At 35.6% G+C, this 18,602-nt stretch overlaps 1 protein-coding gene across 4 annotated transcripts in view; it reads left to right on the top strand.

The window, feature by feature from the left end:
• GALC (galactosylceramidase) overlaps positions 1 to 18,602 on the top strand; it is a 55,789-nt gene that overhangs the window by 26,251 nt on the left and 10,936 nt on the right. For 3 of the 4 annotated variants that reach the window (XM_032878560.1, XM_032878561.1, XM_032878562.1), the window contains exons 9-13: positions 516 to 640; positions 2,537 to 2,664; positions 14,456 to 14,545; positions 15,297 to 15,383; positions 17,606 to 17,756. In XM_032878560.1, the coding sequence (XP_032734451.1) occupies positions 516 to 640; positions 2,537 to 2,664; positions 14,456 to 14,545; positions 15,297 to 15,383; positions 17,606 to 17,756 (581 nt within the window). The remainder of the gene's footprint in view (positions 1 to 515; positions 641 to 2,536; positions 2,665 to 14,455; positions 14,546 to 15,296; positions 15,384 to 17,605; positions 17,757 to 18,602) is intronic. The other variant, XM_032878563.1, reaches the window with a different exon arrangement.

Below are 18,602 nucleotides of genomic sequence, written 5' to 3'. Positions count from 1 at the left end.
GGTCCAGAGAGGTTAGTGGTGGAATCATGATTTGAACCCAGGCAGTCTGACTCTAAAAGAGTTCTCAATTGTAAAACTTTGCAGCAGCTCAGAGTCAAGTTCATAAAATTATGTCATGAAACTGGGGCATTAAGAAGGGGAAGCAGGTATGGATAAAGCCTTTATTTGTCTTTGCCTCAAATCTGTGACCCGTCTGGTACTGGGAGAGCATATTCATTTTCTGGCTACACCACCGCTCAGCAAAAATTATATATCCCATATACATTTGTGTTTTTAAATTATGCAAGTCACCATTAAAAATACCTAGATGGATCCAGCGCTGAAGTTTTCAAAATGTGAATGAACTTAGGTGACTTATATTTTCTTGTTTTGGGTGGTCATTTTTGCTCCTTCTCATATATTTATATAAATTCTAATAAGGTTTTTTTTTTTTTTTTTTTACTACAGTTTTCTTGACATTTACCTTTTGATCACAAGCTGTTTTGGCCTTTCTCTTTTATCAAATAAACTTTTAGCACAATTGCTTGGAATTTGGTGGCTAGTTACTATGAACAGTTGCCTTACGGACGATGTGGGTTGATGACTGCTCAGGAGCCGTGGAGTGGGCACTATGTAGTAGAGTCTCCTATCTGGGTATCAGGTATGGTTCAGATTCCATCTCTCATGCCTCGGATTTCTCTCTAAGGAGAAAAAGCAGAAAACAGAAGGGATTACACTAATTATGTGTGTGTGTATGTGTGTGTGTGTATGTGTGTGTCATGTGTCATGTCTAAGTTTTGTCTCTGTTGTAAGCAAGATTTGCCATAGTGTTCTCTAAGAGCCTTTTGGATAATTAACTTTTTGTATTCCAGTCTTGGCTATCCTAAGACCAGGCTCTTAGAAAAGAAGAAGAAAGGGGAAAGAGAGGAGGGAAAAGGCTTTTCATCCGGTGATGGAGACAAATACATGAAATAGTTGATAAATGTATAATTATAAATTATGATAATTTCTAATGAAATGATGTATTTGTAAAGATTTATTGCAACTCAGAAGTATCTAAAAGTCTTAAAATTAGTCTTGGAGACATTTTGTTGCTTTGTATTAATATAGTTATGTTGATGAGAATAGTGTGCTAACAAAATCAAATGAATTACTAAAGGAATAAGTAGATGTAAAGGTTCTGTGAGATATTGTGTCTTTATACTGATGAGTATTGTTATAGATAATTTAAGAAAAATGTAAAATCATGACTCACATGCACATAAAAATGAACACATGGTAAAGATTTTTCTCATGCTGTGTAGGAACCAGGCAGATGAATCAATCAATTCAAAGGAGAAGTCAAACACAGTACAAATTTATTTAGAGTAAAAGAATTTGAGATAAATTGCAAAAGGAGACAGGTTGGGTTTCCCATAGCAGGGAGGGGAGGAAATCAATTAAGTCCTTGCCAGATAGGAGACACTTTACACATCCATCAGTTATCTACACTTACGTAAGTTTCAAAATAATTTAAAGACAATCAGCAGGTCTGTAGCAACAAAATTTTTGTCGTAGTATCAGTTATTAGTCACAAGGGACATTGAGATCACGTAGACAGTGGTTGACAATTACTTTTTCATGAATGATATAACCATGCTAAAAATGAATATAATTTAAACAGAATAAAAATCCTGTTGTTGAATAATATTCAAGTTCTTTCTATAATTTTTTTAGTAAAAAAATTAAAGCATTTATGACCGTTTTGTTTTAACACCATAACTGCAGTCTTTAAAAAAATCCATTTCTTCAAAGGCAGGATGCTTTCATAGGAAAAATCTGAGTTTGGAGTGAAGTTGTTTTCTTTTAAACCTTTATTTTGGGGATTTTATTTTTTATTTGATGTATTTTCCTCAGAAGGATTTGTAGTCGTGATATTAGTCATGAAATCGTAACATTATTCTAAACTCTAAATTACATTTAAAAAAATATGCTTATATGTATGTCCTCATTGCTTAACCCCTTAAATTTGTAATTGTTTGTCCCACATTATCTAGGTGAACTAATGTACTCTGCTAATATTGTCACTGTGTTTTGGGGGTAGGAAGGGGACATGAAATATTGCTCAGTACATTTTCAGAGCCAACTTGGGAGGTACCCGGTAAATATATATTCTGCAAATAAAACTTGTTTGAAATCATAAAGCTTAGTTTTTGAAGTGCAATATTAACTGTTTTTAGTCTTATTTTTTGTATTTATATTAGGATGAGTTAAATAGAGAGGCACAATAGTTCAGAAGAGATTATTTTATTCTTGGGAAAAAAAGACAATACTCTTGAATTAATGGTGTAGTTCATTTATGTTTAGCGGTAATTCTAACTATAGTTATTCTTACTACTATTGTACCATTTAACTGGATTAATTATTCAAAAGTTGAAACATGACATTGGCATGTATTTTTTTCTAAAATAAAAAAGAGCTAGTTAGACTCGATCAGATTCAGGCCAATAGACAGCTTTATTTTTTAAAGAGACTCTTCCATCACTGTTTTATCGGGTCTTTCTCTGCTTTTCTATAGCTCATACCACTCAGTTTACTCAACGAGGTTGGTATTACCTGAAGACAGTTGGTCACTTAGAGAAAGGAGGAAGCTACGTGGCCCTGACTGATGGTCTAGGTAACCTCACCATCATCGTTGAAACTATGGTAATTCTTTGTCGTTTTTATGGAATTAACTGACTCTCTTAGAATTAGAATAACAGTAGAAAACATAATGAAGCACTTCCTTTTTAAAAAACCCCAGCTCTACCAAAGTGTAATTGACATATGACAAATAACATGTAGGGGAGGAAGAAGCTACTTCCTATACCCTCTTAGGTTCAGAAACTGAGGCCCCACATATTAAACTGTCAAAAAAATGCCAGATTCACAGGAGAAAAGTTTATTTGTGCAAGCAACGTGCATACACATGGGAGATGCTTAGTGATGAGTAACCCTGAGGGGTGGTTAGAATTTGGGTTTATATACCAGAGGAGTAAGTAAGGGAGAAGGGGAGAAAGGGCACTTAATGGAAAATAAATGACTTTTTGGGAAGATAAATGGGTTTTCAGGAGAACAAACGAGAATGATTGCGACACTGTATGTCTATACTGGAGAGCAGTCTTTCCCTCTCCTTCAGGGTTGTAAAAAACCCTATGTAGAATGGATTTGGGGGTAGGTTTTATTCCCATTTCTCCTTTCTGGGAGTAAATCCATCCTACAGAGTAGATCCATTTGTGGCAGTCTTACTTCCCAGAAGTTGCTGCTCTGAGTAAGCTAAGGGAAGCTCAGAGAAGACTTTGTCCTGGTATCTTTTGAATCTCAAATACCTTCAACTTTAAATAATATTTATACCAAAGTGGCCTATTTTTTGGTGGCATATTCTGGTTCCCTTCAAACACATAATTAACGTGCACAATTTTATGACTTACAATAGGTAAATGCTCAATAAACCATCATCACAATCTAGATAAGCCCCCCAAAGAGTACTCATGTCCCTTGTTAAATATTCCCTCTGTCCCGCTTCTCCTCATACGCTCTGACTTCCCTGATCATTACTTTTTGTCACTATAGATTAGTTCGCATTTTCTAGAGTTTTGTCTCTGTGGAACCAGTTCAGTATGTAGTTTTTTTGTCTTGCCGCTTTCACTCAGGGTAATTATTTTAAGATTTATCCACATTGTGATACACCTGTTGCTAAGTAGTATTCCATTGTAAGGACACACCGTAGATTTTTTTATCTATGCACTTGTGGGAAGATGTTTGGCTTGTTTCTACTTTCTGGCTACTACACAGAAAGCTATGAACCTTTGTGCACAGGCTTTCTATGGGAATCTATGTCTTTTCTTTTAGGTAAAGACATAGGAATGGATTGGTTGGATAATAAATGATATGCTTCTGTTTAGCTTTTTAGGAAGCTGCCAAACTCTTCTCCAAAACGGTTATCCTGTTTTAAATCTCCATCAGCAGCATAATTGGAGTTCTAGTTTTTTCTTTATCATTGTGAACACTTGCTGTGATCAGTTATAAAAATTTCAGCTCATAGTATATATGATATAGCACTTTATTTTGGCTTTAGCTTGCATTTCCCTAATGACTGATGATGTTGAACTTTCCATGTGCTTGGGCTTCATGTGTCTTCTTTGGTGAAGTGTGTGTTTAAGTCTTTTGCCTATTTTTTGTTGACTTTTTCTTATCGTTGGATTTTGAGAGTTCTTTATGTGTTACATATTCTGGGTCCAAGGCAATCACAGATACATGGTTTGTAAAGATAATTTCCCGGTCTGTAGCTTTTCTTTTCATTTTGTTAACAGTGTCTGTGGAGGAGCAGGAGTTTTTAATTTTTATGAAGTCCGGTTTATTCATTTGTACTTTCATGGAACGTGCTTTTGCTGTGGTATCCAAGAAGTTTTTGCATATGGGTATCTGTCTCTTGTAGCACCATTTGCTGGAAAGTCTATATTTCCTATTGCATTGCCTTTGCACTTTTGTAGAAAATCAGTTAGTATACATAGGATTATTTCTGGACTCTGTTCTATTTCTTTGACCTATTTATGTATCTTTACACCAATACTATGATTACTCTGTGTGTGTGTGTGTGTGTGTATAAAACAGTTCCTAGAAATAGGTAGTGTTTGCTCTTCAGATTTGTTCTTTTTCAAAGTTGTTTTGGCTCTTCTAGGTCACTTGTACTTCCATGTGAATTTTTTTTTAAATTTTTTCATTTTTAAAAGATTTTTATTTATTTATTTGACAGACGGAGATCACAAGTAGGCAGAGAGGCAGGCAGAGAGAGAGGAAGGGAAGCAGGTTCCCCGCTGAGCAGAGAGCCCAATGCGGGGCTCCATCCCAGGACCCTGGGATCATGACCTGAGCTGAAAGCAGAGGCTTTAATCCACTGAGCCACTCAGGTGCCCCCTCCCATGTGAATTTTAGAATCAGTTTGTCAGTTTCAACCAAAAAAAAAAAAAAAAAAGCCTGCTCAGATTTTGACTGGGATTGCATTACATCTATAGATTAATTAAAGGAGAATTAATATTTGAACAATATCAAGCCTTGCAGCCCTTTAGCAAGACATAACCTTAAGTTTATTTAGGTTTTCTTTAATTTCTCTGAATAGTATTTTATAGTTTTCAATGTACAGGTATTTCATATCATTTATCAAATTTTGGCTAAGTATTTCACATTTTCAATTTTATTGTAAATAGTAATTTTTAAATTTTGCATTCAAGTAGTAACTAGTATATAGTAATATAGTAGATTTTTGTATGAAGATCTTGTTTTCTGCAACATCACTAAACTCACCTATAGTTCTAGTAACTTTTTTGTGGATTCCATTGCATTTTCTTTGTAAATGATTGGCAAATAGAAATAATTTTTCATCTTCCTGACCAACGATTGTTGGTCATCAATTGTTACTGCCTCTTTGTTATAGCCATTCTGGAGACGTGAAGTAGTATCTTATTTTAGTTTTAGTTTTGATTTATATTTTACTAGTGACTAATGATGTTGGGCATCCTTTTCATGTGTGTATTGGCCATCTGTATTTCTTCTTTGGAGAAATGCCCATATAGACAGACCCTTTGCCCATTTTTAAATTGGGATGTTTGAAATTGAAATGTAAGAGTTTTATTATTTTTTTTTTATTATTGAAATGTAAGAGTTCTTCACATATTCTAGGTAAAAGTCCCTTATCAGATGGTATGACTTGCAGGCATTTTCTCCCATTCTGTAGGTGGTTTTTCACTTCCTTTTTAAAATTTAAACTTTATTTTAAAAAATTACAGTATAGTTGACATACAATATTATATTAGTTGTTTTTCCCTTTTTAATGATGTCATTTCAAGTATAAAAGTTTTAAATTTTGATGAAATCAAATATATATATATATTTTTCTTCTTTTGTATGTTTTTGTGTCATATTTAAGAAATTATTGCTTAATCCAAGGTCATGAAATTTATACCGATGCTTTCTTCTAAGAGTTTTATAGTTTTAGCTCTCACATTTAGGTCTTTGATTCATTTAATTTTTTTAATAGAGGGTTAGATATGTGTCCAACTTTATCATTTTCAGGTGGGTATCATCTCATTGTTCCTGCACCATTTGTTGACTGTTCATTCCTTATTGAATTGTCTTGGCTTCCTTGTTGAAAATCGGTTGGCAATAAATATGAGGTTTTTTATTTTTAGTTTTTCCTGGACTCTCAATTCTATTGCATTGACCTCTGTATCTATCCTTATGGGAGCATTATGGTGCCTTAATTACTATAGCTCTTTATTTTGAAGTTAGGAAGCATGGATCCTCCAACTTTTTTTTTTTTTTTTTCCAATACTGTGTGGCTATTAGGGGTCCCTTGCATTTCCATAGATATTTTAGGATTGGTTTGTCAATTTCTGCAGTGAGGCCAGTTTGGGTTTTGATAGAGATTATGTTTAATCTGTACATCATTTGGGTAGTATTGCCATTATAACAATAGTAAATCTTCTAGTGCGTGAAGATGGATGCCTTTTCATATATTTATATTTTTGCCTTTTTTTTTTTTTTTACAGATTTTATTTATTTATTTGACAGAGATCACATGCAGAGAGGCAGGCAGAGAGAGAGAAGGGGAAGCAGGCTCCCTGCCGAGCAGAGAGCCCAATGCGGGGCTCGATCCCAGGACCCTGAGATCATGACCTGAGCCGAAGGCAGAGGCTTTAACCCACCGAGCCACCCAGGCGCCCCTATTTTTGCTTCTTTTAAAGATATTTATAGCTTGCAGGGTATAAGTCTTGCCCTTCTTTTTGTTACAGTTACTATTTCTGAGTATTATTTTGGCATAACTCTAAATGAATTGTGTTTTTAATAGCATTTTCAGATTTTTCATTGCTAATATATAGAAATACAATTAATTTTTACATATTGATCTTGTATCCCACAAGCTTTCTGTACTTATTTCTTAGTTCTAGTAGTTTTTTAGTTGATTCTTAGAGGATTTTCTATATACAAGATTATGTCACCTGCAAATAGAGATAGTTTTGCTTCTTTTTTTCAATTTAGATACCTTTCCTTTTTTTCCTTGGTTAATTGTGCTTTAGTAAATATGGAATAGAAATAATGAGAATGTACATTCTTATCCTGTACCTGATCTCAGGGAAAACAATTTCAATCTTAAGTGTAATGTTAGCTGTGGTTTTTTGGTAAATAGTTTTTATAAGACTGAAGAACTTCCCTTCTATTCCTAGTTTATGGAGTGCTTTTATTATGAAAGGGTACTGGATTTTATCCAATACTTTCTGGATCTATTGAGATGATCATGTGGTTTTGTTTTTTATTTTATTGATATGGTGTATTACATTGACTGATTTTTGTCTGCTAAGCTAGCTTTGCATTTCTGGGATAAATTCCATTTCATCATCATGTATAATCCTTCTTATTTGTTGCTGGATTTGATTTGCTAGTATTTTGTTGAGGATTTTTGTGTCCAGATTCGTAAGAAATACTGGTGCATAGTTTTCTTTTCTTGTAACATCTTTGTTTTTTATATTTTATTTTATTTTTTTACTTAAATTCAGTTAGGCAGTATATCATTAGTTTTGATATTATGTTCAATGATTATTAGTTGCATATAATACCCGGTGCTCATCACATCATGTGCCCTCCTAAATGCCCATCACCCATTTATGCCATCCCCCTACCCACCTCCCCTTCAGCAACCCTCAGTTTGTTCCCTATAATCAAGAGTCTCTCATGGTTTGTCTTCCTCTCTGATTTCTTCCCATTCAGTTTTCCCTCCCTTCCTGTATTGTCCTCTGCACTATTACTTATATTCCACATATGAGTGAAACCATATGATAATTGTCTTTCTCTGATTGATGTATTTCACCCAATACTGACCTCATAAACTGAGTCGGGAAATGTTCCTTCCTCTTACGTTTAAGATAATTTGTGAAGGATTGGTATTAATTCTTTATATGTGTGGTAGAATTAATCAATGAAGCTATCTGATTTTGTGATTTTCCTACAAGAAAGTTTTGGTTTATGGACTCAACCTCTTCTTATAGGTATATTCAGATTTTATGTTACTTTTTGAGTCAGTTTTGGTAGTTTGTATTTTTCAGGGAACTTGTCTCTTATCTGTGTTACCTAATTTGTTTGCATATGTTTGTGTATAGTATTCTCTTACATATTACATTTTAACTTCTGTAAGTTTAGTAGAAATGTTCCTCTTTCATTCCTGATTTTAGTAATTTGTCTTCCCTTTTTTTCTTGGTTAGAAAACCTAAAGGTTTGTCAGTTTTGTTCATCTTCTCAAATAAACAACTTTTGTTGATTTTTCTCTGTTTTCTTCTTTATTTCAGTAATTTCCACTCTAATCTTTATTCCCTTCTCTTAACTTTGAGTTTAGTTTGCTCTTTAAAGATTGTAGGTAGAGGGGCACCTGGGTGGCTCAGTGGGTTAAAGCCTCTGCCTTCGGCTCAGGTCATGATCCCAGGGTCCTGGGATCGAGCCCCACATTGGGCTCTCTGCTCAGTGGGGAACCTGCTTCCTCCTCTCTCTGCCTGCTTCTCTGCCTACTTGTGATCTCTGTCAAATAAATAAATAAATATTAAAAAAAAAAGATTGTAGGTAGAAGATTAGGTTATTTTTTGAGATATTTCTTTCTTTAAATTTTTATTTAAATTCAGTTTAGTTAACATGTAGTGTATTATTAATTTCAGGGGTAGAATTTAGTGATTCTTCTGTTGCATATAACACCCAGTGCTCATCATCAAGTGCCTTCCTAAATGCCCATCCCACCTCCCCTCCAACATCCCTCAGTTTGTTTCCTATAGTTAATAGTCTCTTATGGTTTGCCTCCCTCTGTTTTTTTATCTTACTTTATTTTTCCTTCCGTTCCCTTATGTTCCATCTCTTTTGTGTTTTAAATTCCATGTTATGAGTGAAATCGTATGATATTTGCCTTTCTCTGACTGATTTACTTCGCTTAGCATAGAGGTATTTCTTTTTCTTTATGTGGGTATTTACAGTTATGAATTACTCTGTAAGTGGTACTTCAGCTGTATTGTATCTCTTTAAGTTTTGTTATGTTATATTTTCATTTTTATTGTTATTTTTTTTAAAGATTTTATTTATTTATTTGACAGAGAGAGACAGCAAGAGCAGGAATACAAGCAGAGGGAGTGGGAGAGGGAAAGCAGGCTTCCTACTAAGCAGTGAGCCTGATATGGGGCTCAGTCCCAGGACCATCATGGCCTGAGCCAAAGGCAGATGCTTAATGACTGAGCCACCCAGACACCCCAATTCTGTTATATTTTCATTATTGTTCATTTTATTTTCTAGTTTCTTTTGTGATTTCTTCTTTGACCCATTGCTTATTTAGGAGGGAATTATTTGGTACATTTTTATGAGCTTTTGTAATTTTTTGTTATTGATTTTTAATTTCATTCTATTAAGATTAGAGAATATGCTTTGATTTTAATCCTTTTAAATTTATGGAGTTGTATTTTATTTCCTTGTATATGATCTATCTTGGAGAGTATTACATATGTACTTGAGAAGAATGTATGTTCTGTTATTGTTATTCTATTCTGTAGCTATTTGTGAGATCTTGTTGGTTTATAGCATTCAAGTCTTCTGTTTCCTTGTTCTCTCTGTTGTTGATAGCAACTAATTGAAGTCTTTAACTACTATTGTTGAATCATCTGGCCTCTTTTCTCTTATTCTGTTTTATGTATTTAGAGTCTTATTAGGTGCATATGTGTTTATTTTTTTTATTTTTTATTTTTTTTAAGATTTTATTTATTTAGTTGACAGAGATCACAAGCAGGCAGAGAGGCAGGCAGAGTGAGAGGAGGAAGCAGGCTCCCCGCTGAGCAGAGAGCCCGATGCGGAGCTCGATCCCAGGACCCTGAGATCATGACCTGAGCCGAAGGCAGAGGCTTAACCCACTGAGCCACCCAGGCGCCCCTGCATATGTGTTTATAATTCTTATCTTTTTCTGATGGATTTATCTTTATATAATTATAAAATGTCTCTACCTTAGTAACAATTTTTTGTTTGCTTTAAAGTCTGTTTATTGTTACTTTAGTTATTCTTGTGGTTTCTGTTAATATATGTTTTTCCCTCCTTTTACTTTCCATCTGTTTGTATCTTTGAATCTAAAATATGTCTTCTTTTGACAGCATATAGTTGGATCTTGCTTTTAAAAATGTAATTAGTTGTTATGTAATTAGTTGATTGAGTTGTTTATTCCATTCATATTTAATGTTAATATTGATATAGTTGGATTTATATCTGTCAACTTTTTTTCTGTATGTCTCATTTTGTTCTTCATCTATTCTTTCTTTACTGTCTTCTGCATTAAGTGAATATTCTCTGATATAACATTTTAATTCCTTTAATTTTTTCCACTGTATTTTAGTGAGTTATTTACTGTATGGTGGTTCTAGGGTTGTATATCTTGACTTAATTGAATCTACTCCAGATTCATATTACCCGAATTCTAGTGAGATATAAAAACATTATTCCTGGGTTACGTGGGTGGCTCAGTCGGTTAAGCATCTGCCTTCAACTTGGGTTGTGAGTCCAGGGTCCTGGAATTGAGCCCTGCAGTGGGCTTCCTGCTTGACAGAGAGTCTGCTTCTTCCTCTCCCTCTGACTGCTGCTCCCCCTGCTTATGCTTTCTGTCAAATAAATAAATAAAATCTTTAAAAAAAAGAAAAAAAGAAACATTATTTCTATATAGCTCTGTTCTCTCTCCCACTCTTTGTTGTTATTATATATGTTAAACCTCTATCTGTTATAAGCCTAACAAGACCTGTTATAATTACAACTTAATATATAATTTTAAGTCTTCTAAAAAATCTGAGAGAATAAAGGAGAGAAATTATGTATCTATAATATTTATGTTATTTTTACTTACTATTTTTGGTTGTTTTTATTTATTCCTGTGGATTTGAGTTATTATTTGGTAACATTTCCTTATTCTAATACAGTTTTTTCCTCACCTGGCTACTTTATGCTATTATTGACAGTTGTATCACATTTCTATATTTTATAAGGCCAACAATATGATTATTTACATATTATTTTATGTAGTTGCTTTTAAAATCAGTTATGGGAAGAAAGAAGGAATAGGCATTTTTACTATCTTTTATAACTATTAATTATATTTGCCTATACTTTTGTTTGTGGATTTGAATTACTGTGTGTGATCATTTACTTTCAGCTTGAAATTCTCATTTTGATATTTTATGACAGTTGTGTCTGGTATCAACACATTCTCTCAGTTTTTTTTAATGTGGAAGTACATTTTGCCTTCATTTTTTGAAGAATTTTGCTGGATATAGGATTCTTGATTGACAGTGGGGTTTTTTTGTTTTTTTTGGAGCATTTTGAATGTGTTACTTTTTGTTATTTCTGATGAAGAATCCACTTTTAATCTTACTGAAGATCTCTTGTTTCTCTCTTAGTAACACCTCTGATTTAGGAGCACAGGGTTGATAGATGGAGGTTTGGGACCCCATTAATCTCAGTATTCCAAGGTGAACCAATGAATGGGAGCTGGGCAGAGGAAGGGAGCCCTCAGCCTCCTAGCCATACTTGCTGCTACTTAACCTTGACCTCAAATATCTGACGGGGGGTGGGTGGTGAGAAATGCTGACCTCCTGCTTCTCCCAGTAATATACTGTAGCCTTCAGCTGCAAGTTGGGAGGAGGGAGCCCTCTGTTTTTGGCTGCACCTACTCAGCATGCAGTTTTCTTCCGCTTGGGTAAGAGAGGGACAGGGACAGAGTAGATCATGGTTTAAATGTCACAGGTTCTTATTCTTTTTACTAAGTTTTTGTAGATTTTCTTGAATAAATGTTTATTTGTTGCATGCCCATAGGATCATTTCCATTTTCTTTCAAAGATTATGTTTATTTATTTATTTATTTATTTGAGACAGAGAGAGAAGATGTTGGGGGAGGAACCGAGTGGTAGGAATAGGGATAAAGAATCTCAAGCAGACTCTGTGTTGAGCATGGAGCCCAATGTGGAACTTGCTCTCAGGACCCTGAGATCGTGACCTGAACCAAAATCAAGAGTTGGTTGCTTAACTGACTGAGCCACCAAGGAGCTCTGGATCATTTCCACTTTAAAAAATATTTTTCACCAGTTTTAAGGGATACAGCTTCATGGAGCTCCTAAACTGTCATTCTGGAAGTACAACTCTACTTCATTTTTTTAGATGTGGTTTCCTTTGAACGTTTTTAAATACCCAGTTTAATGTCTTTGTCTAGTAAGTCTAATATGTGGCAAGCAATGCCTGGACTTTGTCAGACATGGTTTCTGTTCACTGCTTTTATTCTGTGTATGGGTCACTTTCCTGTTTGTTGTTGTTTGTTTGTTTTGTTTTCAAATCTCATAATTATTTGTTGAATATTAGACATATTACATAATATATTGTGGCAACTCTGGAGGTCAGATTTCTCCCCTGTCTAGCATTTGTGGTTGTTATTCTTTATTGTTGTTGCTTTTTATTTGCTTAGTGACTTTCTTGAACAAATTCTATACTTTGTCAGCTTTATTATATGTGGCCCCGAAGTCTCTGCTTAGTTACCTTGGTGGTCATTACATGACTGTACAGAGGTTTCCTTATGTTTGGAGCTAGCAAGTCTCCTGGCCTTGGCTGGTAGGCTTTGTGTGCATGGGGTATATGTGAGTGCTTAAGCGGGCAGTGTACAACTTTGTAGTAGCTTTACTTCATGTTTGAGCAAAGCTTCAGGGTTGACCTTAATTTCCCAGTACAGCCATTAGGACTATTTGGGTTATCTGTATCTTTTTCAGTAAGCTTTGGGTCTTTCTTTCTTTCTTTCTTTCTTTCTTTCTTTCTTTCTTTCTTTCTAAGAGTGGGAGGGAGGTAGGAATGGGACAGAGGGAGAGGGCAGGTGCCATACCCAGTGTGGAGCCTGATATGGGGCTCAGTCTCACAACCCTGAGATCATGATCTGAGCTGAAATCAAGAATTCAATGCATAACTGACTGAACCACGTGGGTGCCCCTGGTTTTTGTGTCTTTCACGAATTTTTTCAGTTTCATTCAATTTTTGGACATAAAGTTATTGGTGTTAGTCCCTATTATTCTGCATATATCTATAGAATTTCTACTGATGTCACCTTTCTTACTGTTGACAAAGGCAATTTGTGTTTTCTTTCTTTCTGTCTTGATTTCCTGACTAGTCTAGCTAGAAATTACTCAATTTTATTGATCTCAAAGAATCAGCTTGTGGTTTCTTGATTATTCTCTCATTTTTCTGGGTTTCGTTTAATTGATTTCTCCTTTGATATTTAATGTTTTCCTTCTGCTTACTTTGGTTTTTAAATTTGCTTTTCTTGTCCTAGGATCTCCAGGTGGAAGCTGAAGTCTCACATCCTTCTTCTCTTATCAGTGTTCAGTGCTATAAATTTGCTTCTAAATACTGCTTTTGTGGCATCCCACAAATCGTACATTGTATTTTTATTTTGATAAACTCAAAATTCTTCATTTCCCTTTTTATTTCTACCTATTCTTTGAGGCATGGATTATTTAGAAATTTGTTATTTAGTTTCTAAACATTTTGGAGTTTTTCTAGAGGTTTTTCTATTATTTATCTATCATTTAATTTATCTTGTGGACAGAGGACATACATTGTGTGATTTGAATCTTTTGGTATGTATTAAAAGTTCTTTTATGGCTAAGAATATAGTGTTCCTTGGTGAATGTTGCTTGTGCATCTCTGTTGCTGGGTGAGGTGATCTATAGATATCAATCCAGGCAAGCTATGTGATAGCATAGCTTTTTAGCATTTTACCTCTCTCCTTTCGATTTTCTCTCTAGTTGTACATCATTTACTGAAGATGAGGTGTCAGAATCTCTAACTACAATTATAATTTTTTTACTGTCCATGAAGCCTGGCCCAGAACCTTTTGCTTAAGTGCTCTGGGATTGTTGAATTCCCTGAAGTAGGGATTATGTCTCATAATTCTTTTGATCCCAATCTGTAGTAGTGACTGTTTAGTAAAAAATGATGTCCGTGTGAGAACTATTTGTTATACGTACGTACTGACTTTAGCTGTATAGGAAGATTCTATTTAGATGAGATGCCTTTTCAGTGAAAACATACAAGTATTTGTGTTTTATTTGATGTATGTTACTTGGAAAAGAATTATAATGTAAAAATTAATCTATGTGCCACAAAATAACTCTGTAGTTTAGCCATGAATTCAGTTTAATTCAGTTGAAATGCCATCGAGCTTTACTTTGACTAGGCATCCACAGTAGACTTCCAGTGTAGGTTATATTAGAAAAAAAGTCTTTAGAAATTTGAAATAAACTCATATTTATCACCTAATATGTGCCATTTCTGTTAATCTTAGGGCAATGAATGTTTAATTTTCTTTTCCTAAGGTGGCTTGTATATCATTTGGATGACTTACGTGATTTTTTTTTTCTCCTAGAGCCATAAACATTCTAAGTGTATACGGCCGTTTCTGCCTTACTTCAATGTGTCACATCAGTTTGCTACCTTTGTTCTTAAAGGGTCCTTTGTAAGTATGTGGGACTTTTATTTTGGTTTTGATTTGAGAAGTTATTTATTTTATCACAGGCTAGCAGTTTATAAGTGAAGTCTTCTATTAGGAGCTGTTAAGTGTTTGCATATGAATGGATACAGGCTCTGGTGTCTTCTATCTGCGGAATGGTCTTAGTCAAACAGTACAGAAGCCTAAGAGGCAAAACTCCGTGTGGCTAAAACTCTCTGTCACTTTGAAGAACACTTAACAAAAGTCAGTTTGTAACAAAATTGTTCTTGTTGGTAGAAGCATCAGTAGTTTAAGGAACTTTCAAGCATTGATCTTTTTAGTACTCTGTACAAAAAACCCAACAACATAAAAAGACACCAGATTCTTGCTGTTTCTACCTGTTGTTAATTTTGAACACAGAAAATACTGTGCTTTTTCTGACTACTAATTGCATAAAAATTGTTTTTAATACTAGAAAATTCCTAAAAAGTGTTTTACACAGGGATAATAGTAAGTATTTTGAAGCAAAGGCACTAAAATCTTTTTATTTAAACATTTGCCAAAAGTCTGTGGTATTTATAAGAAATAAAGTATTTGCTTGAACAATATCTTCCTACTTTCAGAACATTAACTATTTAAGATTTGAGGTGGGTCTTTGGCAAATAGGAATAAACTGCACATTATCAGTGGCTCATTTTTGCTGGTATCAATTTTGGAAAGCCTCAGAAGATGTGATGAACCACTCAACCATGCCTTTTTGTGTGTGTTTTCTCCTCAGAGTGAAATACCAGAGCTACAGGTGTGGTATACAAAGCTTGGAAGACCATCTACGAGATTTCTTTTTAAACAACTGGATTCTCTATGGGTAGTTTATAAAATAAATTCCTGTATTTTGAGCTTTGCAACTAGTAAAAGAGGACAGATATTTAATTAATGAATTAAGAAATTTTAATTTTATAATTGATTTTATAACTGAAGTATAATAGAGCTAAAGGTGTCCCCAGCTGTTTTTGTTTTTGTTTTTTAAATAGAAGTCCTCCCTAAGGCATAATGGAATATAGGTGTGTTTGGTCTTAGCATTTAGTTTGTTGTGGTGAATGGTACCACCATCCCTTGGCTGCCCAAGTCAGAAAATTGAGTCTTATCTGAGACCATCTTTCCCATCCACCCTATATTTGTATACCACCATCGGTCAAATCCAGAGCATTCTATCACTGATATGTTCTTCTTGCACAGTCCTCATTCTCCATTCCCACTGCTACTGCTTATTTCCATTCCTTATTATTTCTCTCTTGGATTTTGGAAACTCTTTCCTGTTTTTCCAGCCTCCAGTCTGATCCTGTCTGGCCACCCATCACACTGCTACCACATGATGTGTCTAAAATGCAGATCCGAGTTTTGTCACTCCATTGCTCAAAGTCTCTCAGTGATTTTTCCTGTGAGTTCACATCCCTTAGCATAGCACATGACTCTTGTGACCACCTCATGAGATAAAAGATGGCTTTCCTTTCTTGGTGCCTGTTCTACTAACATGGCCTGTACTCACAGACCAAACTTCTTACCCTTTTCAGAGCGTGGCGTGCCACTTCACTCCCCTCTGTGACTTTGTACTTGCTTCTTCCTCCTCCTAGAATGCCTTCTCCTCATGTCTTTGTTGTCCTTCAAGACTCAGCTCAGGTGCTACTTCCGCTGAGGCTTTCCCCACCAGTCCTAGCTCACAGCCACCAGCATAGCACCATAGGAGCAGGTGCTTACCTAGTTAAGCACTTTTGCCACTACACTGGGCCCCTTGAGGACTGGGGCCATGCTTTATTTAGCTTTTTACTCTGGGTCCCTACCATCATACTTATTAGCACATGGTAGTTCCTCAGGAAACATTTCAAAGAATGTGACTTGGTCCAAGTGAACACATTACTTCACCTAATTGACACAAATCTACTTTTCCTGGAAATTATTAATGTTTTCTGAATCAATTAGTCACTATCGATGATTGAACACCATTTCTGCATTAAATTCTAAAGAAAGCAGTTTGCTTTTTGCACAACAAATTGCTAGATATAGCATATTAAAATCAATTTTCCCCACAGGAAAAATAATATCATTTGGGTTATTACCTGAGCCAGAATGTGGTGTTAGGTATTTCATGGATCTGACCAATGAGTTATTATTAAAGCAAAGATACGGTATAAGCCCTTTGAAGTCAAAGTAGAAAAAAAAAAACTGCTCATATTTCCTGAAATGGGCATACATGTAATGCCTACGTTAATTATGCAAAGCATTCTGGTGTCTTCAGAGGTCCACATGCAGCACAGAACACCTCCATGTAGGGAGTGTTTCTCTGGGGAAGGTCATGCACTGAGTGAAGCAGTTTGTAAACAGTTTGTTGTTAAATCCTGCAGCAACCCTAGGAGGTATGTATTTTCAAACCCCTTCATTTTGTGGCTAAGTGGCTTAAAAAGATTAAGCTGCCAAAAGCATAAATGTGACATAAACCTAACTTGCTAATTGAAATGTATATTGAACATGTCAAAAGTAGGACCTTTTTTTCTTAATAATTAAAGGTTTTCTGTGATTAACAGCTGAGTCATCAGTGAAGGTGTTTTTTGTTTTTTGTTTTTTGTTTTTTTGTTTTGGATTTTTCTCCCTTAGTAAAGTCCTAAAAAGTAAATAAGCAGATCTCTTATTTATGTGTATTGAATATACATGGGTTCTGAGGAGCTTACAGTGTAATAGCAAAGAATAGACAAATAGAAATTTTGGTGTCATGTAGTCTTTCTTCCTCCATGGAGGGAAATTCTTTTGTTTGTTTGTTGTTTTTTTTTTTTTTTCTCCACATCTTTAATGTCACTTTCGAGAGAAATTCTTTTAAAATCCTATCTACAAAGTATAATTTTATAAGATCTTCTAAATAACTTAACGAAAAATATCCCAAGGCCTTGATTTTGGGTGTGGCCTTCCTGAGTGGTTATGAAGTTTTAGCAGAAGTGAGTCTGGCTTTTCTTTAAGTTGACTTTTCAAAAAGTTGATTTTGCCCAAATGAGATGAGCCAAAGCACCTGGCCTTGACCTCCGCATTTTTGTTTTCCAGCTTCTCGACAGTGGCGGCACTTTCACCCTGGAGCTGCGGGAGGACGAGCTCTTCACGCTCACCACTCTCACCACGGGGACCAAGGGCAGCTACCCACTGCCTCCAAAGTCCAGGCCCTTCCCACGGATTTATAAAGATGATTTCGATGTTGGTAAGTTTTGTTTGTTTGTTTTTACTAAAACTTAACATGGTTTCCCTTTTTAGCACTAGTGGGTAGATTTCTACCTGTCAGATGGCTGCGTGATAGAATTCCTGTAAAATGTAGCTCTCAGTGTCCTTGCAGTAACTGAGACCTTGTTTCTGTGTTACCTCAAGGCGACTCAGCTTGCGAGCCCTGTATTTTTCAGTGCCAGAAAAAAACGGAGAGGTCATTGTGAGAATGGAAGCTATAATCCTAACTTGGTTTTGGGGAAGCTTAAGGTTTGTGACCCTGCCAGTGCCCTGTTACTCACATCTCATGAAAGCCATTCCTGGTTTCCTCAACGAGTGTGGAGGTCAAGGTCCTTCACTTTCCGCAGGGCTAGTGGACTGAATGCTGAGGGCAGTTAGGTTCCCCGTGGGTGCTTCACCTTATTATCTACCTGGTAATTTTATGCTTACACCCTCCTGGTTTTCTAGGAAGATCTGTCTAAAGCTATTAGAAAAGCTTTTGATTTTAGGTAACGTAAGAAAACGGCTTGAAAAGTTGGAAGGCACAGTCATTGTGGGTATAGGCCCAGATCACTCAGTAAGTGACAGAACTTGGTGACCAGGAGATGAACAGCTGCTGGATCTCACAGACGGGGTCAGGCCGCTCTCTTCTTTGCTCCTAAAATCCATAGCTGTAGGAGAGAAGCAGGGAAGGGGACTGCCATTGAGAGAGCATCTTGAACCTCCTGTCTGCAGGGCTGCTCTTTGCAGCAAGGCTGGTTGGAGACTTCCTGCTACCCCCTCCTGGTCACAGTCATGGCCGCAGGTCTCAGCAGCCTTTCCCAGGAAGAGATATGTGGGTTAATCG

Source organism: Lontra canadensis, unplaced genomic scaffold, assembly GCF_010015895.1.
Source record: "Lontra canadensis isolate GAN:19392208 unplaced genomic scaffold, GSC_riverotter_1.0 scaffold64, whole genome shotgun sequence".
NCBI classification, from domain to species: domain Eukaryota; kingdom Metazoa; phylum Chordata; class Mammalia; order Carnivora; family Mustelidae; genus Lontra; species Lontra canadensis.
The sequence above is the reverse complement of the archived record's forward strand: the minus strand, read 5'-3'. Positions and strand labels throughout refer to the sequence as shown.